Here is a 19,805-nt window from a genome sequence, read left to right as displayed (position 1 = left end):
AACACAGTGGGGCAGCCAGGTGGAGAGAGTGCAGGACTTTGTGTTGCTCTGCAAAATGTGGAGACAGAACCTACCCCACAGGCTATTGCCAACTTAATGAAACAGTATCTGTCAAGGCCCTCCAAGCCCTCTGAGGTCACTGTTATTGTGATCCCCATTTTAGACACCAAGAAACGGAGGCACCGGCAGGTTCAACTACTTGCCGGAGGTTAGTATTGAGGCAGGAATCAAACCCAGGCATTCTTGGCTCTGGAGCCCAAGCTCTGCCCCTAATTTTCCTGCTCTCCAATCCCCTTCCTTTGGCCAGTGGATTACAAGGTAAACCACGACTCTTTGCTTAGGTGTCATCGCTGCTTGCTTTTCCAGTTTCTGATTCTGGCACTCCTCCGGGCACACTGCTAGTAACTGTCCCGTTCCCACTCAGGGCCTCTGTGGCAACACGAACCCTCGGCGGCCCCTGCTGTGGCTGCCGGAATGTTTCCAAGGGAATATAGGTGGAGGGCCAGCTTCCTGCCGTGGGTGCTATTGTTAATGGAAGCACATAACTCAGTTAGTAGGGGAGGTCCCTTCTTGTCTCCTACTTGGTTGGGAGCCAGTTTTCCTTATAAAGCTTTGAAACCTGAGGCAGGAGTTATGTAAGGCCTCCTAGCCTCTTTAAATAGGAATGATGATGCCTCCCCTTCCCCTGCCACCAAGTTCTAGTTTACCTTGTCATCCACTGGCCCCATCAGGGAGCACAGGGAATGGCCCAACAGTCCCCAAATTCCATCTCCTTGCACAACATCTACCGTGGATGAGTTAACACTGGAGGACGAAATCCACAGAGCCCTCGGGTATTATTTCCTGCCCCTCTCACAGTTACTCAAATGCCCCAAATCCTGTAAGGGAGTAACTTGTGAGAGAAACTGAGCTGGTTCACCTGTCAGACCCCTGAGAGCAGGACTGATGTGGCTGCTCCTGCTCTCAGGAAGGTCCTCTCCGCGGGCCTGGGCATCTCTCCTGAGCTTGTGCTGACCGAGAAACTGCCCAGCCGTGTGTGTCCTTGTCCCCAACCAGGAGGAAACGAGGCATCAGTGGGATGAAAGTCATCAGGGCACTAGGTATCTCTGGATCAAGCTGTCATGCGGGTCCCGCCTCCCACCTCATCCGTGCTGGCCTCACGTGGCAGATACTCCCAAGGAGACCCCTAGTGGGCAAACGAGTCAGCCATGCACCAACCCTCCTGGGCTTCACCCGAAGCAGCACAGCGTATCCACTGACTAAAGTCCCCTGGGCTCACATCTCCTGGATAAACACCCAACGCACCCCGTCAAGTAGAAGAGCTTACATTTTTAGTTTACTTAGATTCTGCTAGTATTGCATGAACTCTCCCCCCTGAAGTTCTTCCAACTGTGTCTTCCATCTAAACTGTTAAATCCGTCCAGTGGTGTGTCCATTCTCTCAAGAATGGCGCACTTTATTCCCTATGCTGACCTCAACTTTTTTCAAGACAGGTAGCAACCACGATCCTGACCTGTATTTGCTTCCATATTTACCGTTTATCACGCCCACTACAATGCCACCTTGAGGGCAGGAATCTTGTTTCGTTCACGCTGAAGCACTAGCACACAGCAGGCACTGAATGAGTATCAGCTGAATGAATGAACTGCAGGAAGCCAATCAGAGCCTGGAGAACCCCCACCATCTGGGATCCCCGATGGATGGAACCATCTACTCCAACTGCTCCCCTCCGTGCATGACCACCTGCTCACTATCACTCTCTGCTGCACCAGATCACATGGGCCCCCAATTTCTCTACACCCGGCAACAGGTCTGCATAAGCTGAGATGGAGAATGTGCCGGTCTATTGGGGAGGTCCTGGTGGCTCTAGCCCCTTGACCGCTGGGAGGATGTCAGGGTAGACAGACTGAAGGAATCGTCACGAGTTCGGTCCTACCTCACAACTCACTGGAAGCACAAGATCACAGCAGCGGAAACTCTGGCCCCTCCAGCCTGAGGAAAGAAACTATGGGTGGGAAGACAGCGTCTGCCCCATCGTGGCCTCTTTAGGAACCCAGCTTGCTGGGGAAAGCCCTCTAAGGAGCCCCACTAGATATCTTCCTTGTGTTACCGTAATTCCTCTAAATTTTGCAGTTTTAATCTGTTACATGTTTTTGAAATCCTTTTTCAAAAATGCATAAAAATTTCCAATTTCCTTCTCTGCAAAGTAAAGAAAGTTACTTTTCATTTTAATAAAAAAGCAGCTTACTTTCATGAATTTATATCTTTAATCATCTCTATTTTGAAAGAAAACTGACTGAAAACATGAAAGCCCTGCTCACTGTGACGCCCAGAGGCAGGCATAAATGACATGAAGCTCTTATCTCATCGGGCTGGTAGAATGAGGCTGCAAATCTGGCTTTCTTCTTCCTGTTACGTGTCAGGTGAGGTGGAACCAAAGTCATGGAACGAAGGTTTTCTAACCCATTCCTATAACTCCAAGCCCCAGACGGAACAGTGCTATTCTTTCAATTAAGTAAATATTTATGCATCTTTCTAAAAGCTTCCTACAACTTTATCACTAGATGCTGCATTTTGTCACCGATCTAAAGGCTGATGGCAGCCAAATTATATTTGCAGAGCTCGTATTCTGTGCTTGTCACTTTCTGCCTCGGGGGAACGGAGTAATGTGGTTAATCTTCCTGAGTGTCACTTTCCTCATCTTTAAAATGGGAGAATAGGCATCCATTTGCTCACAATCTAGCAACAGTATCAACAGGAGATGATTTACGAAAGCAAGATGTATTTTTCTCACAAAAAGCAGTATCAGCAATTCTGATCAGCACTATAACGGAAGAAGAGTGGGTACTATTCCTTGTCCTCCCTGAACCTGAACATGAGGAGTAAAAAGGCCGCTGTTTACCAAAGGCTGAACCCGAGGAGCAGTTCTGCCTAGGAAGTGATAGGCCTGCCAAGCAAGCGAGAAATGACCTGGCGAAAAATAATGAGTCGTTAGCAAATCCTGAACCTTAGAGGCAAAAAGCTGGAGTTGCCGGAATGGGTGGGAGTTTCTTAGTTCTTCATTTCACACAGCGAAGGATTTGCAGGGTTCCTGGAAGGCATGGTAACCTGGTATAGCCGCCCAACGTTCTGGAGCACTCCTGGGCCATGTCCCTGCTGACTCACACTGCTGTACGCCCCTGATGGAGAACACCAGGACCTGGGGTGACCCTGCATGATGTCACACAGGAGTTTCCTGTTCTCTATCTTTAGCTCTCTCCCTGCAGTAAAACACCTGGCAGAACTCCAGTGGGAGGCACTGTGCTTATTTCTCTGGCAAACCACATACCATAAAGCTCTGGTTGATTAAAGAGACACAGTTATAACAAGAGAAGAGGGACGGCCTTGGACCTTGGGAATCAAGAACAGCCTGCCCTTTTTTTTTAAAAAAAAAAAGCAACACATATTTTTATTGGCTTCAGAGAAAAAGGGAGAGGGAGAGAGAGAGAAACATCAATGATGAGAGAGAATCACTGATCAGCTGCCTCCTGCATGCCCCCTATTGAGCCTGCAACCAGGTCATGTGCCCCTGACCAGAATCGAACCTGGGACCCTTCAGTCCACAGGCGGACGCTCTCTCCATTGAGCCAAACTGCTAAGGCAAGAACAGCTTGTCCTTTTAATCATGGTATTATTACATTTAGATAAAGTATACATCAGATCAAGATGCCGCTAAAGGGTTTAGGTGTTCAGGTCACTAAGGCACCGGTGGCATTATGTCCAGCAATATCTAAGGACAAGAGGCACACTCTTGGTAGATGGGTGTGTTCTAGTTGCTATAAGAGTTTGCTACTCAAGGGAATATAGTCAATAATATTGTAATCACTATGTATGGTGTCAGATGGCCACTAGATTTATTGGGGTGATCACTGCATAATTTAAATAAATGTATATGTTGTACACCTGAAACTAATATAATATTATATATCAACTGTAATTAAAAAAATTTTTAATTAAATTTAAAAAAATTTTTGCTGCTGACGGCCTGGAATATTTTTAAAAAAATATATTTTATTGATTTTTTACAGAGAGGAAGGGAGAGGGTAGAGAGTTAGAAACGTCGATGAGTGAGAAACATCAATCAGCTGCCTCCTGCACACCCCCTACTGAGGATGTGCCCGCAACCAAGGTACATGCCCTTGACCGGAATCGAACCTGGGATCCTTCAGTCCGCAGGCCGACGCTCTATCCGCTGAGCCAAACCAGTTAGGGCAGGCCTGGAATATTTTGACAGGCTTTGAAAGTATTCAGATCTCTTACTCACAAAGGTAGATAAGGTAGAAGAGCTTGCTTAGCTTTTATTCCAACTTCCTAACTGAAAGACTGCAAGTGAAAACTGCATTTCGCATGGACTCTCCTGCAGTTAGAGTTCCAGATGCAACTTTTAAAATACCCATCACCTGCATCTGTGAGTCACTTGAATCAGAAGCAGAGCTGAACAGAGCAAAGGTGGTTGTGCGAGCTGCTGTTTTGCTGATGTGGACCAGCAGGATTAGCACAGGTCTGGAACTCCCATTTCCTGAGCCCCTGAAAAGCCGCTGGCTAGAGTAATGTCTTCTCGATTCCCTGGGCCCTTATAAGCCAGGTGGCCAGTGTTTCTCTGGAAATCACTAGGCCTAGACTAGAAGTCAAAGGTGAAAATGAAAAATTGCAGTCATGCAGCTAAGAGCCCGAGCCAGGGAGGATCAGATAGAGGCAGGTAAGAAGCAATAAGGAAAAGGGGGGGGGGGGGGGGTGATATGCTAAGAACCTTTACTTCAATCATGGATTGGTGTGCAGCACTCTAGGAGTCAGTATGAATGGCTGGCTAGAAGGGTGAAAATAAGTATATGATTTGTACTGTATTTCTTATAAAAGGGTTTTTATTCTCAACTTGTATAACTCCTAGGGAACAGAACAAAACTAAGTGCCCCATATATCTGGGCACAAAAGAGATGCAGCAGGAATGTGATGATGGTGATACGAAAAACGTCACAGGATCCTCCTGCCTCTTCAGCTCTACAATTTCAGGCTTTCTGTAATGAGGCTCACAGCAGCAGTTCCCATAAGGCAGAGGTAACAAGAAAAGCAATATCAGGCACTTAAAATAAAGACTTCATCATACATGTCCTTAACGATACACAAATGGTGCTGCAAGCAGGCCTGAGATGTTTTCTGCATTCTAAAATCGGGTGACATAAAATCAGTAGCTCACTATGCTTCAGTCAGTTCGGTAAACATGGTGTAGTTAATGATCATGGAAACCAAGGCTAGCTAGGAAATATGAGGGTTGTCTTGTAGCGCAAAAATTAATATACAGGGCGGGGCAAAAGTAGGTTTACATTTTTTCATATGGAAAAGAATACAACAATCCTATCTAATAAAGAGGGAATATGCTAATTGATCCTCACACTGTCGCAAAGATGGTGGCACCCACAGCCAATAAGGAGGGAATATGCTAATTGACTGCCCCTCCCTCAAAGATGGTGGTGCCCACAGCCACAAGATGGCGGCGCCCAGTCCCTTCAGCCCTGGCCTTGCTGCACACCTGCCTCTGGAGTCCCCCCAGTCCTCTCAGCCCCCCAGGGCCGCCCCAGGCTCAGGTAACCAGGGCCAGCCGAGGCTTGCGCTGCCAGCAGTGGCAGCAGCAGAGGTGTGATGGGGCGTTGCCTTCCTCTGATCGCTGGGTTGCCTCCCGCCCCTGAGGGCTCCCGCACTGTTAGAGGGGGCAGGCCGGGCTGAGGGACCCCCCCTCCAGTGCATGAATTTTCATGCAACAGTCCTCTAGTTAATAAATAATAATACAAGAATAAACTCCATGTTTCATGTACTTACCACTGTAAACCTACTTTTGCCCCACCCTGTTGTGTATTTTTTTGCTTTATTTAAGATGTCTTTTTAAATTAGGCTTGTCAGCATCCATTAGTATATGGAGTTCAACAGATGTGTCAGGATTTTATCTATTGTGAATCAGTGCTGAGACTAAAGTATAGACATGAGTTAAAAGTGCCCACCACTCATGTGTTTGGCACCGGTGCTCTTATGGGGGAAAATACTGATGTATTTAACAGTGGAGGAGTACAGAGGATCTTAATACATGAATTTGATCTTTATTCTTCCATGTGTCATATATTAATCAGTATTTGGTTTTCAGCCAAAACATGCTAAGTGTCTGAATGACAATGTAACTTTGTAGATAAGTTTGGTCACCTTATTAGTATAGTCTAGTTCCGTGGTCGGCAAACTGTGGCTCACGAGCCACATGTGGCTCTTTGGCCCCGTGAGTGTGGCTCTTCCTAAGCCTTAGGAGTACCCTAATTAAGTTAATAACAATGTACCTACCTATATAGTTTAAGTTTAAAAAATTTGGCTCTCAAAAGAAATTTCAATCGTTGTACTGTTGATATTTGGCTCTGTTGACTAATGAGTTTGCCGACCACTGGTCTAGTTAATCCAGGAGTGGCAACTACTATCTCTAAAAAGTGTTCAAACAATGTCTGTTCTGAGATCCATTTGGTGACCTTCACAGGCACAGCCATTGCAAAAGAGAAATACTGCCAAGGACACCTGTGGAGAACTGTGCCTGTGATTCCCGTGTGTTGATATGTTGTCTTAAGAATAAGAGACTTGGTTCTTTTTCTTCCCCCACCTACCTATAAGCTGAAATTTATTTTCCTTTTACACAATGAAGTTGGAAATGTGTTTATCTTGGAAAATGAAAATTGTTTCTTCTATGGGAGAACATTTACATCAATTAAACATGTAAAAGTCTGTATTTAAAGAAAATAATTGCCTCTTTAATGATGCTATTCAACGTAAATGATATGAATATAATGGTAAAGCTTCTATATACAATTATATTGTTTAGGATGATATTTGTTAAATTTATTCAATGGGATGTGAAAGTATTATGAGAGTAGCACATACTTATTAAATACTCACTTATATAGAAGTGTTTAATGAAGAAAGCTTACCTGTAACCACTGTGCTGGCACTTCCCCAGAACCCCAACCCCAGGAAAGTCAGGGTGGTGGACAGCTGTGGGACTGTGACCATGATGGCTCCCAGTGAACCCAGCCTCCCTCCATCCAAGCCCTTGGGTAGTCCTCCTACTGCCTCACATTGTTGCTGGCTTGGCCATGACTTGCTTTGGCTGAGGGGACATTTGCAAACTTGATGCAACCATAGGCTTAAAATACATATGCATTAAGGCTTGTCCTCTCTTGCCTCTTTTTGGAACCCTACAACTACCATGGGAAGACCCTGGGAACGCCCAGTGGAGGATGAGGGACAGCATGGAGCAAATGAGCTGGCCCAGCTGAGCCCCACGAACCATTCGGCTTGGTGACTGCCAGACTAGCCCAGGGGAGCTGCCAGCTCGGTCAGCTGAGCCAGCCCACGGCTGAGGAACCCCCTAGCTGACCCAGAGGATGATGAGGATTATAAAAGTGTGTTTTAAGCAACTACATTTTGAGGCAGTCCCTTATGCAGTAACTGATACAATGGCCTTAAAGAGTTCTAAATGGAGCTGTAGGGGAGCTGAAGCTTGGGCCATCCAAGGTCCTAAAAGTGGGTTACTTTGATAGCCTGTACAAAACTGCATAATGCTATAAAGGTGGGCATTTGTGTGATCTTAGGTGTTTTTTGTTGTTGTTGTTGTTTTTTAAGAGGCAAAGTAAACTGAAAAAACAAAAAAGAAAACTTACCCCAGACCCCCATAAATACTGCAAAGACTAGGGTTCCAAAACTGTCAAAGATGCACAATTTCTGGAAAATACAATAATGACATATACATTAATCCTGTTCTCCACTTATTAGAATTCATCAAATATCCAATGCTTTGTGTGTGTATACAGTCTGAATTTCTTTTTAAAGCTGACACCGTGTTTAACAATCATGATCTGTACTAAATCCTTATAGATGGGGTTTCTCATTCTTTTGGAAGCAAACAGCCCTTGCTGTGTTTACAAGTGTATTTTGCAATGGAATCTTTCCATCTCATGATCAAGAAATAGGATAGCTGCTAAGACTCCACTCTGTTTAAAGCCTCTCAGACTTCTGAATAATGGCCTCATCTATGAGCTGTCATAAAAAGAATTTGAGGAAGTAGTATGGTCCTAAGAATACAATGAACTCCATGCAACTTTTAGATTAGGATTTGCATCTTATCATCATCCCACCCTGGTCAGAGGATAGGTTCCTGAATTCCTGCTTTTCTTGATAAGAGAAGTACAAAGCTGGGCTATTCTGAGATGGCCCGCCCCCAGAAGAGCTCTGCTTCCTCACACCCAGTGACGGCCTTTCTACCACCACTGACAGAGGCTTCCAGTAGAATAGGATGCGCAGGGGCTTTTGCTGACATTACAAAGGGTACAATGACCATGAGTGAATAAAGGACACACCTGCACACAGAAGGCTCTATTCACAAGTTCTGCTACGCTTCATCTTTTTGCTACTATATAAATAGCCTATCTCCCTCTATAAATTCCTGGAAAATTGTTCCGTCAGTTACTCATTTTTCACGAGTGAGCTCTTTTTACAGCTCCTAAAAATATCTGTAAGGTTAATGGAAATAGTGGCAAACATATACAATATCAACTTCAGGATAAAAATAAAAGTAAAGACAACAGGGTAGAAAAAGAAGTTCTAGGTTAAAAAGAAAACAAACAAAAAAATTTAAAAAAGCAAGATTTTCAAACGCTAAAGAACATTCCAAGCTGCTTCTGAGGAAAACTCATCTTTGCTTTAGGTAACTTGTTGGGTTGCCCTTTCTATTGATGTAAAGTAGGTCAACTTTCATCAATGTTAAAACATTAGTTATGTTATTTTCATAAAAGATTATCCACCTAACCCTCTACTCAGACATCCATTTCCCAAAGCAGATGCCCTTCAATCATCCATACAGACCCTGATCAGAAAGCACAATCCCAAGTTGCTGCCATCTATTATTCCTCTCAAACACCCCCACGAAAGGGAGACAATGAACACGTGAGAGAAGGCCCTGGGAACAAAGCTCTCCACCTGTTCCTCTAGTCCTGGGGTTCCATGCACCACACATTTCAAATATTTTAGCTCTGACTCTTACAGAACCATCTTCTCTAAGTTGTCTCTGAATGTTATCCCTTATCTCTTACTGAAAATTATAAGAAAAGTCTCATGAAAAACCATTCTGTGAGTTATCACACCATTACTGACAATTCTGCCCAATGCTAAGTCTTCTCTTTTAGGAATCAGTGCAAGCCTCTTTCTATCTGATACTTCCCTGCTTACCCTGACATCTCTGCTCCATCCACACTATAAAGAAGAAAACCCTGTGAACTCTTTGTCCTACTATGCTGAAAAACCCAATGGAAGCACATCTATCAGTGCGAGAGAAAAGAATGAGGAGCAGCAAGAAAAAGCAGGTTTATTGCCGATGCCAAGATTGCACCAGTTGCCTGGTTCAAGACAAGGGATGCGCCTTGCACGCCTATGACAGGTAGTTAGGTGGCTTGGATCAAGTTACCATTTCTGCCACATGAGTAAAAGTGAAGGACCCAAGAGAGAAAATGAGATGGCTGGTCTCTCTGCTCTCGGTGGCCCATAGTGACATGGGAGCAGGAAGCAGGAGAGAAGGTAAGCAAGGGGCTTTCCTGGTGAGAAGCCTGGCTTAGCTTGCTTGGCAGGATGGCACAGAGGGGGAGAGCCAGCTGTGTGAAGGGCAGCCCGGTCAGCACACTGCTTCAGTCACATGGAGCAGGAAAGAAGAGAGCTACACATACAGGCATGCCGATTTTAAGAGAGGAACCCATCAGAATCTAGAAAAATGACCATTTGTTATGCTTTCTTCCTACAAAAGAACAAAATCAAAATTTTATAGCTTAATGTATTTCTTAGAACAAAATATTATAATTTACCATGTCTCTCTTTTATCTTGCCAGCCAAAAGCTAAGGACTTTACTCAATGCTCAATCACAAAAACAATATTAATCCTGATTATTTTTATAACTGTTTCATTTCCCTGATCCTGATTCTATATGCATATTTATATTTGTAGTCTGTTAACCCTTTTAGCATACATGTCAGTTAGTGAATACTCCATCTCTTTCCAAAAGAAAAGTAGAAATAAATATATAAATAAATGTCTAAAGAAATAATTGAATAGAGGCCCTGGCTCGGTAGCTCAGTTGATTAGAGCATTGTCCTGATACGCCAAGGTTGTGGGTTCAATCCCCGGTCAGGACACATACAAAAAGCAACCAATGAATTCATAAATAAGTAGAGCAACAAAGAGATGTTTGTTTCTCCCCCTCCTCCTCCTCTCTCTCTAAAATAATTCAATAAAAAAATTATTAAAAAAGAAATAATTGAATTAACCAACAAAAGGAAAAGCATAAAAAAACTCTTTTTTAAACTTATTTTTCATTCCATTTTTTATATATTTCCTTCCCTTTGTAAATTACTCTGACAAGGCTCAAGGGACCATTCAGGAAACTGGAGTAGAATGACTCGTTTTTTTCCAAAACAAGGAAAAAAATATGTGCACAGGGACATATTTGAAAGTCATGTGTTTAAAATGGGTCAGAAGAAATGAGAAAAGAAATGGGGGTGGAGTGTGTGAAAGAGAATTTCTTCAAGAAAATGGAATTTGCAGTTGCAATTTGCCTCTGGTATTCCTGTTGGCATCTGTCTTAAATCCGGTGCCTGGGGTTACACACTAACTCCTGACCTTTATGCGTTAACTTCACTGGAAGGCAGCTTCACTTTCACCAGCTTCAAATCTTTTACTTTGTGTCATCTATGGCAGATATCTGTGGGCTAGAATTTGTGTTGATTTGCAGGGTGGGCAATGAAATCTATTCTAATTCATAAATTAAGCATAAAAATCCATGCGTTGACGATACCCTGCAATCATCTTAATTACGTGGTGGAACGATTTTTCAAACACAGAGCTCAATTTGAGAGTGAAGTGCCTGGTACTACTGTCAGCTGGGGAGGAACACACTGATGGCAAGAAATGCAGATTCACTGTCAGTTTCCCGCTTTGTCAGTTCACAGGTGGGTGACCTCGAGCAATCTATCTAATCTCTCAGCTCCTCCGTGTTTTACTCTGTAAAGTGGAGATAATGCCTGTCCTGCCTATCTCATAGGGTTGTTGGGGGTGCCATAAGTGGTAAGTACAAGACTTTGCAAAGTATAAAATATAAAGTGGCATCGCTTCAGTGGTAATACGTCCAAGTTGTCAGGAAAACTCTCCAAAGCAAGCTGACCTGCTTTCTCCCTAAGGGGGCCATGCCACTGAATAAGCTCCCTCCAGGCTCACTGTTGCCCTAAATTCCTGGAGTTGAGGAGCCTTACAGCTCAAGATCATCTGCCGTTAGCCAGGGAACCAGATGTGTTTTGTGGGAACGTTTTGAGACAAAGTGAGTATCTGTTGTCATTTATATACAAAACCTTTTTCATGCATATTTTCAGATAGTTGAAATATGACCATCAAAGTCTTTAAAAATCCAAACACAGTTTTCATTCACTTGAATTAAGGAAAATACTTATAATAGTAACTGTAATGGAAAGCATTCATGAAATAAGCCGAGTCTGAGATTTCTGCTTTGATTATCTGAAATACTCAAACAGTTTCAACCCCACAGTTCCTCCCTGATCCTCCAGGAGATTTTAAATAAGACTTTTAATCTCAACTTACTATTTGTAAAAGAAGAATAAACTTATTTTTGCAAAAGAGGAATAAACACATGTTTTGTATCTACCTTTCAGAATGAAGGGTTAGTTCAAAATTATCTTTCTGAATTCCTCCGAGGAAAAAAATATAATTTCCATTTTTACTAAAATTATTAGAGGAAAAATTATCTTTCATTCATTACTTGGAAACGTTTGGAATAACAAAAATTACCTGTGAGGACTCGCAAGTAATATTGAGCTTCCAGAATGGACAAAGCCTATCACACTGAGGACACATTATGATGGTGCCGCCAATATTAGGATCACAAACTTCTTTGCTAGAGAAAAGAGAAAAATTTTAATTTAATTTTAAAAATTTAATGAATAGGACTGCCTTTCTAGTAGAATGATAAAATCCAACATCTATTCATATAAGAAAATAAGACAAAACTAAATTCTTATAAAACTAGGAATGGAAATGAACTTCATTAACCTAATTGATAAAGACTTGCTACCTAAAGCCTATACAAACATTATGTTTAATGATAAAATGCTGAAAGTATTTCCTTTAGATCTGAAACAAAGCGATGGGTCCTTCCATCACCACTTCTTCTCAGTGGAGGTCATGACAGCATGTTAAGTAAAAAAAGAATAATAGGAGAATTGGTAAGGAAGGGAAAAAAAACTGCTATTGCTAATAGATTACATGATTGTCAATATAAATAACTTAACAGAACCCCAGACAAATTATGAGAATAAGTGCGTTTAATAAATTTGTGGGACACGATATTAATACACAAAATATACCGAGGGTCGCAAAAAGAACTGTGTCCCACGGACCTGTAACAATTAGAAATTAGTTTTTAAAATAGCATCTTTCAATAGCTTAAAAAATATAAAGAACCAAAGGATAAGTCTAACTCAAGATGTATAAGATTTATATGGAGAAAATTATAAAACTGTCCTGAAAGAGTGAAATACATATAGTGAATCCTATATATAAGTGGAAACATGATGATGTTCATAATTTGGAAGAATCAATATTTAAAGATGTCATTTCTCCCCCATTTGAGCTATAAATTCAATTACAAGACCAAAGGGCTCAGAAGATTTAAGACACACTAAAAAACAACAAGATGCTGTTGGCATAGGTTAAGAAAAACTGACCTAGAGAACAAAAGAAAGAGTTCAGGAGACAAGAGACATCTGCAGATACAAAAACTGACTAAGAGAGGGCGAGCCCATCAAATCAGTAAGGTGAGAACTGACATTTCACAAATGGGGTTGCTGCAATGAAATATCCATATGGGAAACCATGAAATTCAACTCCCAAATCTTATCTCATACAAATCAATTCCAGGTGGAAAATGAGAATGCAACAGCACTAACTTACTATAAAAAAAGGAAAAAGAATATTTAGATAACCTAGGGCAGTGATGGCGAACCTATGACACGCGTGTCACCTCATTTTTTTGGTTGATTTTTCTTTGTTAAATGGCATTTAAATATATAAAATATCAAAATTATAAGTCTTTGTTTTATTATGCTTACAAATATCAAAAAATTTCTATATGTGACACGGCACCAGAGTTAAGCTAGGGTTTTTCAAAATGCTGACACGCCCAGCTCAAAAGGTTCACCATCACTGACCTAGGGGTAAGGACAGATTCCATAAATAAGAAACCAAAAGGCATAAATCGTAAAGAAAAATATTGATAAATTCAAAATCTTTCAAAGGCAAGAATTTCACCAAAATATACCATAAAGGGAAGAGAGAGAAAAAAAGAATTAGCTACAAACTGGTAGAAGTTTTGTAACACGTAAAAATGACAAAGGATTGCCCGGCTGGTGTGGCTCAGTGGGTGAGTGTCAACCTGTGAACTAGAGGTCACCGCTGGATTCCCAGTCAGGGCACATACTCGGCAGACAATCAATGATTCTGTCTCTCATCATTGATTCTCTCTCTCTCTCCCTCTCTCTCTCTCTCTCTCTCTCTCTCTCCCTTCCTCTCTGAAATCAATAAAAAAAATTTTTAAAAAAATGACAAAAGATGATTCACCAGAGTATTTAAAGAACTACTATAAATTAATAAGAAAAACACAACAAAGTAACAACAGGATGCAGACTGCTCCCTCTAGAAACCATTCAGAGGGACTTTTATGTGAATAGGACTGGAGTTGGGTAGCTTGTTGGTCTTACACGTAAGTCAGTTACAAACAAATGGATATGAGAATCATATAGAGTATCTGAGTAAAGATCTTGGAAAGTTGCCCTAGCCAGTTTGGCACAGTAGATAGAGCATCGGCCTGTGGACCAAAGAGTCCTGGGTTCAATTCTGATCAAGGACAGGTACCTTGGTTGCAGGCTCCTCCCCGGTTCGGCCAGGGCTCATGCAGGAGGCAACCAATCGATTTGTTTCTCTCACATTCATGTTTCTCTGTCTTTCCCTCTCTCTTCCACTCTCCCTAAAAATCAATGGAAAAATATCCTCGGGTGAGGATTATAAAATAAAATAATAAAATAAAACAAATCTTGAAAAATCTATTCTTCTACATAAGTAAGAGAACAATGGCAAAATTAGTCAAAATTAACCTCTGCAGAGCTCTGGAAATTAAACAAAAACTTACAGCAACCTAGTGGGTGTTTATTTAAGGAAAAACAGCTAAATCTCTGTAAGAATACAGTCTACAACCACCATTCAAGAACTTTATAAAAATGTAACTTATCACTTTGAAAGTATAATTTTTGAGATGCCTTTTTTTTTTCTTGGCTGGAAGTATATACAAAACAATGGAGAGGCTAAAGACAAATGTAGGTAAAAAGAACCAACATTCAGCCCTTGGCCCTAAACTTTTTCAGTGATGGGAAGTGAGGACCTCAAAGACCACCTGCAGCTTTCTGGCTAAGGAGCCCCATGGGTACAGAACGCTCAGAACCCTGTTAAACAGGACGGATCATGATGCCTACACGTCAGGGCTGCCCTGTAAGCTGTCTGCCTGGGGAGCCAGCCTGGTATGCCCCAAGCTAGAAAAATTTGGTCTGCTCATAGCTGGTGTCCAGATATTTCGATCTGGCTGTCACATCTGGATAGAGGCCAGAAGGTCAAAGGAAAATACTTGGTTTCGTGTTGCATGTGTGCTGAAGGTTGAGACCACCAAAAGCAGAGGCATAACAACACAATTCAGAATAGCGATGGTACAAGGCAGTGTTCAGGCTCTCGCCTATTTCTTTTCAGACAGTGCAGCTGGTACCTGCATTCCAACATCAAGCACAAACTCATTCTTTATTTCTTACTCTTTCCCCTAATTTTGTAAGGGCTAGTTTTTAAAAAGTAAAAAAAAAAAGTATTGTTTACTTAAGATTTTCGGCATGTATAAGAAATCATTTCTAAAAAACACCAATTTTTCCAGTTTCGCCACTGAGACTTTAAAGAGATCAGAGCTGCTCTTGGCCACATCTGTAGGGCTAAGCAAAGCATTCCTCTGGAGGCCAGAAGTTCAAGGATGATCCTCCCTACATCCCTCTTTTCCTTCGAAAACAAAGCACTGTCTGAAAATATTGAAGTGTTTCCTGAGGATAATATTCCTGCCAGAGACTGGGCTGCATGATGTAAGAAAAAATTTTCCACTCCACTTATTAGACTCGAACAAAAAAAGGTGTATCATCCAAAGCAGTAACTGTTTTTGCGATGAGTCCTCTTTTACGAAAAATGTCTAAGACCCTGAAAATAATTTTATGTCTCATCAACCTTCAGCGCGCTAACAAAGAATAAATAGGGTTACCTCCAAGTGCAGTTATTTCGATTCAGATATCCGTAGAGAAAGCAAGCCACACCCACTATTGCTGCCAGGAGGAGCATCTGTGTGTAATAGCCCAGCCAAGCAAAATAGATTCCGATCTTCTCTCCATAATATTTCCTGAACAAAGACAGAAAATATTTTTAGAAGATACAAATAATCACTCTGCAGCTTTACCCGAATATTAATTTCCGATTTTAAAAAGTGAAGCCTTTGAGCTTAAACATCAGACTCAATTCACACTTAAAACATACTCAGGCTCATAGCAGACCCCAAATTCCACTGTAAACCCAAAAGAGCTTTACATTTCATGGAAGTACTTGATCCCTGGTTAACCTGTGAAAGCAAAGTAAATTAGAACAGAGCAAAGGAAGGAAAAGTGCTGAGTATGGAGCAGGGAGAGACAGCACCATCATTCTTTGTAAAGAGCAGCACATCTGACACATTCTCCGAAAGATGATTGTTAATCTGCATGAAACAAATGAACATGAACAACCCACTCAGTTACCTGCTTTCACTTACCCAGGGAACTTCCTTGGAGCAAATGTCATATAAACCACAATTAATACATGACATTTATGTATTGTATATACTATAAATAGTTAGTAGTGGAATGTGCCTCTGATCAAAATATTTATAAAACACATTGTGAGAGTGGGAGAGGACAGGATGGATACGATTGAGGAAGCCACCACCCTGTATTCCTTCCACCTAGCACTTCAGTTTTTTTCTAAGATTTTAAAACTGATCAGTGGTGTGCTCTGGGGTAAAATGGAAGAAGCCAGGTAGGCAAGACGGGAAGAGAGACTGGGCAATGGGAGATTGTTCCTGAAAGGGAGACAAATACAATCAGGCAGGAAAGAAAGGCTTAGGGATAAGGAGAAAATAACGAAATGACTGTGTAGGTGATGGTTGCTGCTGTTGATACTTCTCTAGACTGATTCACTTGTCTCAGTATTGGTGGGTAGAAGCTGAAGATTTACTTAACTCTGAGGCCTCTAGGATATTTCTGGCTCAGCATGGAGCTGGCACGAGCTCCCTGAGTTTACCTAGTGGGGACTTAGCTCAGAGAACCTGGATATCTGGGAGATTTCAGACAGGAACCTCCATGGGCTGGACCAGGGCTCACAGGGCAACTGTGAGAGCAGCTGGCTAGTTATAGGGCAGGTGTAGGTCACACCCATGGGGAAAAGGAAGGGGTGAGACCAATGTGCAATCAGGAGAACAGAGTATCTGTTTTCAAGTGACTGGGGCTTGCTGTCTGGCACACACACACGCATGGCAGGCAAACAGCAGGCTCAGGACAGCACCCGGGAGAGAAAGCCTGGGGATGGCTTTGAGATGTTTTGGGCTCTTGACTGTTGGGTTTTCTATAATATATTCCTATCAACCATCCATCCTAGAAAATGCCCGATTTAAAACTCTTACATGGCCAAAACCGGTTTGGCTCAGTGGATAGACCGTCAACCTGCGGACTGAAGGGTCCCGGGTTCGATTCTGGTCAAGGGCATGTACGTTGGTTGCGGGCACACCCCCAGTAGGAGATGTGCAGGAGGCAGCTGGTCGATGATTCTCTCTCATCGATGTTTCTGACTCTCTATCCCTCTCCCTTCCTCTCTGTAAAAAATCAATAAAATATATTAAAAAAATAAAACCTAGAAAATCCCCGATTTAAAACTCTTACATGTAAGGCTAAGAGGTTCCCCCCAGTAGGTGGGCAAGTGCATGGAGCTTTGAGATACTGTAGAAAGAACAGGTAGTTGGCTCCAGGCCACCTTGGGGACACCGTGACTCCTCACCCTCAATATCCAACTATAACCAAGCCCTGTTAACTCTGCTCCTAAAATACGTTCCAAATTTGTTCCCACGATCTCTCGCCTGGTCCACTCCATCAGCCTGCTCTCTGGTCTCCCTGCTTCTTGTGCCTCTTGTAGTCCCCTCACTCTTTTTGCAAAATGTGAACAAGATAAAATGACTTGAATGCTTAAAATATCACAACAGCACTTGGTCTAAACTCCTTTCCGTGCCCCTGCTGCCCTGCTGAACTGGTGTCTGATCATTCTCTTTCTCATTAACACTGGTCTTTGATATGTCCTCAAACTGGACAAATGTGTTTGTGCCTCAGGGCCACCATACAAGTCGCCCCTATTCCTGGAAAGACTTCTAATTCTTCAAGTCCTGGCTCCTTTTTACCATCTGGTATCAGCTCACATGCCACTTACTTAGAGATAACTTTCTTGCCCACTTCTCCCTACCCCACTCCCGATCTCATCACTGTTATTTTCTTCATTTCAACCACACATTTTGTTTATTTTTTGTTTGCTTATTTTTATTTGTTTGTTTGGTTTTATCTATCTCTTTCCAGCAGGCTTTCCAAGCGACATAAGCTTCTGGAAAAAGGAGTGTCTTTACTATTCATGGTGAACCCCTAAAGAGTGTGTGCTAATGATCTGACTCAGGAAGAGGGCGGGCCATCCCAGAAACACCAACTATGTGATTAGAGGGTTGGGGTTTTGAGCCACGTGATTGGTCCAACCTCTGGGGAGAGAAAGGGGCTGGAGATTGAGTCATGTGGGTGATGACTCAACCAAGCATGCCTATGTAATGAAGCCTTAATAAAGGCTCTGCGCAACAAAGCTCAGCGTTCCAGGTGAACTTGCCTGGGTGGCAGTACTCTGAGTATTGTCACACTTTGATGCCATAAGGGCAACCCTGAGTCCACAGCATGTTAGCTCAGTGATCAAAAAGAAAATAATAATAGTCACTGATACCATTGTAATTTAACCTAGCTATGAATAACAGGAAAGGAGCAAAGGCATGCCACTTGTGCCGCTTTGGCAGGAAGCTGCAGTTTAGATGCATGTCCAGTAAAGTCTGGGTGACATAGGGAAGGTACTTATCTGTCAGTTACACCTGGGAACAGGTCATTGGCCAGAGTAGGCATGGCCACTGCAAGCCCATGAAGATTTAAGATAGTTAATCTCCGTAACGAGGGTGGGGAACGTCCGACCTGCCGTCCATACAGGGCCCTCAAAATCATTTGGGCTGGCCCTGCCAAGGCATTAAGGGTGAGTTAATTAAATGTCTGACCAAATATAGCAGGCTAATTTTTAAGCTGATAATTCTGTATGGCCCGAGAATGAAGTTATAAATATCCAAATGGCCTTTGGCGGAGAAAAGGTCCTAAACAAAGAAGTTCGCTCTCTTGCGCTCTTAACTCCTGGCTTGTGGGACTCTCACGCCCCTGCGTTTGCCATGGGCCATGTGGACCCCACACACAATGGACTAATGGACTGCAACTAGCCTGATGCTAAATCTGACCCAGCTCGCTGCTGGAATGGAAACTCTGGACACTGGCTTTGCTTTTAGCTCTACTGAATCCCCAGCTGCACATTTTCCAGGACTTGATTAAGGGAAATGGGACTTTAAAACCCAAGGATGTAATACCACATCTCACCCTCCCGTGGGGGCTCCAGAAATGCTTATTCCAGCGGTACCCCGAGAACACCACTCCCACTAGCAACAGAGAGAGAATTCGCACATTTCTCCAATAATAGTGATTATCTACCTTGTAAAAAAAATCAGAGGCTGTACCTGTATAGAAGGATTTCTGGTTCCAAGAATTAGCTAACCAGACACAACCTTATTATGCAACGTGACCAATAAGAAGCAATTCTATTATATGAGCTATATATTTATAGTTCAAGACAGGGCATTCATAATGGATGGCTATTGTTCTGTTGGCTATTACTATTTTTTAATTTGACAATCTAATGTAAAAGAGGTCAGTGCCGCCCGCTAAATAGTCAGGCAATGCATGTTAAAAAGTGTTGCGGCACACTGGTTGAAAATCACTGCCTTACCTGATGAGATCCAAGGGCTGTTTTTTGTATATGCTTCGAGGATGAGCCCATTCCCTGTACAGAAGGTACCGTTCATTGGGGCAGGTGAAGTCCTCGGACGGATAGCTGAAGTTGCACTGGGAAACAAAACCAAGTGAGTGAGCATCGCAATCGCCATGTGTTCACAGATGTGTTTATTAAATGTGGTGCCAATACTTCTGTCATTTGTGAATAAGGGGCCCTTATTTGTTAAAGTGGATGAAAATACCATGTAATTTTTAGTGATTCTCAACCATGGGTATTACTAACCTCCTGAGGGCCATTTGCCAATGTGGGTGGCAAGAAATGCTTGGTTATTACCATCCTGGGGGACACATCAGGCACTTGGTGGGAACTTCGGGGATGCTAAAGTCCTACAAGTGGGTGAGTCGTAAACAACTGAAAACTGGGGCACTCAAGTGCCAAAGCTGCCACACTGGGGGGATACCTGGGA

At 42.5% G+C, this 19,805-nt stretch overlaps 1 protein-coding gene across 10 annotated transcripts in view; it reads right to left on the bottom strand.

Annotated features, from left to right (window-relative positions):
* The window catches only part of ANO6 (anoctamin 6), a 172,895-nt gene that overhangs the window by 31,148 nt on the left and 121,942 nt on the right, over nucleotides 1-19,805 (bottom strand). For 9 of the 10 annotated variants that reach the window (XM_014458152.2, XM_023756270.1, XM_014458149.2 and 6 more), the window contains 4 exons: nucleotides 19,334-19,449; nucleotides 15,456-15,590; nucleotides 11,906-12,011; nucleotides 7,725-7,785 (listed from right to left, as the gene is read on the bottom strand). In XM_014458152.2, coding sequence (XP_014313638.1) covers nucleotides 7,725-7,785; nucleotides 11,906-12,011; nucleotides 15,456-15,590; nucleotides 19,334-19,449 — 418 coding nt within the window. The remainder of the gene's footprint in view (nucleotides 1-7,724; nucleotides 7,786-11,905; nucleotides 12,012-15,455; nucleotides 15,591-19,333; nucleotides 19,450-19,805) is intronic. The other variant, XM_023756272.1, reaches the window with a different exon arrangement.

This window comes from Myotis lucifugus, unplaced genomic scaffold (assembly GCF_000147115.1).
Source record: "Myotis lucifugus unplaced genomic scaffold, Myoluc2.0 scaffold_91, whole genome shotgun sequence".
NCBI classification, from domain to species: Eukaryota; Metazoa; Chordata; class Mammalia; order Chiroptera; family Vespertilionidae; genus Myotis; species Myotis lucifugus.
This window is presented reverse-complemented; position numbering and strand designations above follow the sequence as displayed.